Below are 2876 nucleotides of genomic sequence, written 5' to 3'. Positions count from 1 at the left end.
TTCTCTCACTTGGCCTGGCAGAGCTGATGCATGGTATGTGTTGGAAAGGAACTGATTATCGAAACAGACATAACAAAAATACCCGGAGAGGGGGCACAGCCCCTTTGCCTCGCGTTATAAGCGGGTGACAATGTCTGATGCAGGCAGTCAAGCGGCCAGGCGGCCAGGGAGTGAGGCTCTCCCCCTCTCTTCACCAGGAACTCGGCTTAAGTCTGATGTCTCCTCCTTCTGATCTCCCTAAAAGAAGGACAGGGCCTGCTCCCTGAGGAGAAGTCTTTTCTTTTTCATCCTCCGGTTTTGAAACCAGATCTTGACCTGCTGGTCACTAAGATTCAAGCGGTCCGAGAGTTCTCTCCTCCTCTGGCGCGTGATGAACTCGTTCACCATGAACTCTCCCTCCAGCTCCGCGAGCTGCAGCTTTGAGTAGGGTTTGCGCTTCTTCCGGGACCGGGTGTGCATGGGATACCAAGGGGCGCCTGGGGAGGAGGGAGTGGGCACAGGACAGTTGGCTTTGGAAGGTGAGGAGTTGACAACACAGAAAAGAAAAAAAATAACTCAGTCCTTCCCTAGTCTCCCTTGTCCCCCTCACCATGTCCTTTATTCCCTTTCTTTACTGCTCCCCAACACTCCCCACAATGTTCCCTCTCCTTTCATAACCCTTTATCTTTTTGCTCCTCTTTTTCAGTCATACTTTCTGTCCTCTCCGTCTCCCAATCCCTCTTTTTCGCCCAATTCTCCTTAGCTCCCTTTTCCTGGGGAACCCGCTCTCTTGCTCAGGGAATTTTAGGACTGGCATGGCCCAATGGGAAAAAATAAACAATATCCACTTGCTTTAAGACAGAGATAGAGACACAAGAAAGAGACAGAGACAGAGAAGAAAGGAGAGAAGGAAGGAAGGAAGGAAGGAAGGAAGGAAGGAAGGAAGGAAGGAAAGATTTAGGGAGCCAGGGTGGCATGGATAGGGTGAAGGAGGACAGGATAGTGGGACCATTGGGAGGAAGGAAATGGACCCTTAACTCCTACCCCCTGGAGCTTCCTGGCCTTCAACCCTCAGGCAGGCGGAAAGGGAATCTCTCATTTTCTTTTATAGGGATATTTACATGTTTATAGGCCTTTCCCCCCTCCCCTTTTCTTTTTTTTTTTTTAAAGAAGCGCTCTCTAGCCAAACATTCTGCCATCCCCAGCCACTCCGAATACTCCCAGTTCCTGAATTCCGTCAGTCGCCCGCCCCACGCGGCTAGCCCCTTGTCGCGACAGAGAGCCCGGCTCTGTGTTGCACTAGAGGTTCTTGGCTGAAATGGAGGGAGTGATCCTTACCACTGGTCGAGAGCCCGTTCCCCTGGCCTAGGGGCGATACCAGGCTGGCCCCATCTCCCGCGCCGCCGCCCTTGTTTCCCTCGTTGAGCAGGGACGAGCTGGAATCGGACTCGAGTGACTGGCAGGAAGGGGGATCGTGGGGGGGGCCTGCGGCGCCATCCCCCCCGCCGCCGCCGCCGCCGCCGCCTGCAGCGTAGTCATACTTGAAGCCCATAGACGGCGGCCCCGACGGCTCGAGCTGCAGCAGCCCGCCCCCCTCCCGCCCTCGCTCCTCGCGCTTCAGCCCACCGCCCTCGGCGCACGCCTCGCGATAGTAGCATTTGCTCTCCTCCACCCGGGCCAGCTCGCACGTCCGGCCGAAGGACGGGTTAAGCGACACGGGACTGCCGAGGTAGGGCTGGGGATAGCCATTGCACGGCTCCGCCGACGGCCAAGGCAGGGAACAGACGTTGTCGCGCCGGGGGTAGGACAGGGAAGGCAGGCCGGGAAGCTGCCCCCCCGAGGCGCGGAAGTTGGGGAAGTAGAAGGTGTCCCCTGTGTGGATATTCACCAGCGGCCCCACAAACCCGGGATTAAGGAGATTATGTTCGCCCATTTCCGCGGGGCCCGACCGAGAGCTTCTACTTTATTGCTATCTGACATTAAACATAGTTAAACCTGCGGACGCGTCCCATTGGCCACTGGCCGGTCACATGGGTTCCTGCTGGAGGAGGGGTAGGAGGAGGAGGGGGTGGGGAATGAAAAGACCCCCCCCCCCCATACACATAGACAGCCAACACCAACTTCTCTCTTCTCCTTTTCTTTGGGGGAGGGGGGTGTTACGTTGTGGAAGGGGGTAATTCGCTAGATTCTAGTTGCTAAAAAAAAATCACAAAATCCAACCCAAGAAGCGCAGCAGTGGCTCAACCTGGGGAGAGGAAGGAATAGGAAAAGAACACACAAAAATCATACACACACCAATGACACACGCACACCCCCACACCATCTCCACCTACCTCCCCTCATGTATCCTTTCGCCAACAGCTGGCCGAACGCAGCCCGTCCTTCTTTAATTAGCTCCTTTATTAACTAAAACCGTTGGAATTTACAATATCTCCCCAATAAATTACTATTAGATATTGTGTCATATAAAGTTTACTGGCTGTTTAAGGAGACGGATGAGCCCTTTGGCTACAGGGTTTATTTACAGTAGAGAGAAGTGTGTGTGTGTGTGTGGGGGGGGGGGGAGAACATGTTTCTCGCCGGGTTCTCTTTCCCCTTCTGCCTCCGGGACCTGTTCTCACTGTTTTACCATTGGTTTCACTCCAGGAGTTGGGAGAGGGCACCATAGACTCTTGGGGGTGTGGGGTGGGGGATCCGGAGGGAAAATGATGCCCCGGGCCCTCTTTTCCTTTTCCTCCCTCCCACAACACACCTTATCCATCTACCTCCACTCCCTGTAGCGAAGGACGAATGCGGAAGGCAAGAGGGAAAGAGACACCCTGCTCCACACGCTTCCCTCTGCCCGAATCCGAGTGGGGTCCGCTCCTTAAAAGATTACTTGCAACAGATTACCTCCT

At 54.8% G+C, this 2876-nt stretch overlaps 1 protein-coding gene across 1 annotated transcript; it reads right to left on the bottom strand.

Moving 5' to 3' along the window:
* Positions 1-237: 237 nt before the first annotated feature.
* On the bottom strand, positions 238-1912 carry HOXC12 (homeobox C12). Its single transcript, XM_043968543.1, has 2 exons — positions 1318-1912; positions 238-476 (listed from the first exon to the last, which is right to left on the bottom strand). The coding sequence occupies exons 1-2, from the start codon at positions 1910-1912 to the stop codon at positions 238-240; spliced, it is 834 nt and encodes a 277-aa protein (XP_043824478.1).
* Positions 1913-2876: the final 964 nt, after the last annotated feature.

This window comes from Dromiciops gliroides, chromosome 5, assembly GCF_019393635.1.
Source record: "Dromiciops gliroides isolate mDroGli1 chromosome 5, mDroGli1.pri, whole genome shotgun sequence".
Taxonomy (NCBI): Eukaryota; Metazoa; Chordata; class Mammalia; order Microbiotheria; family Microbiotheriidae; genus Dromiciops; species Dromiciops gliroides.
This window is presented reverse-complemented; position numbering and strand designations above follow the sequence as displayed.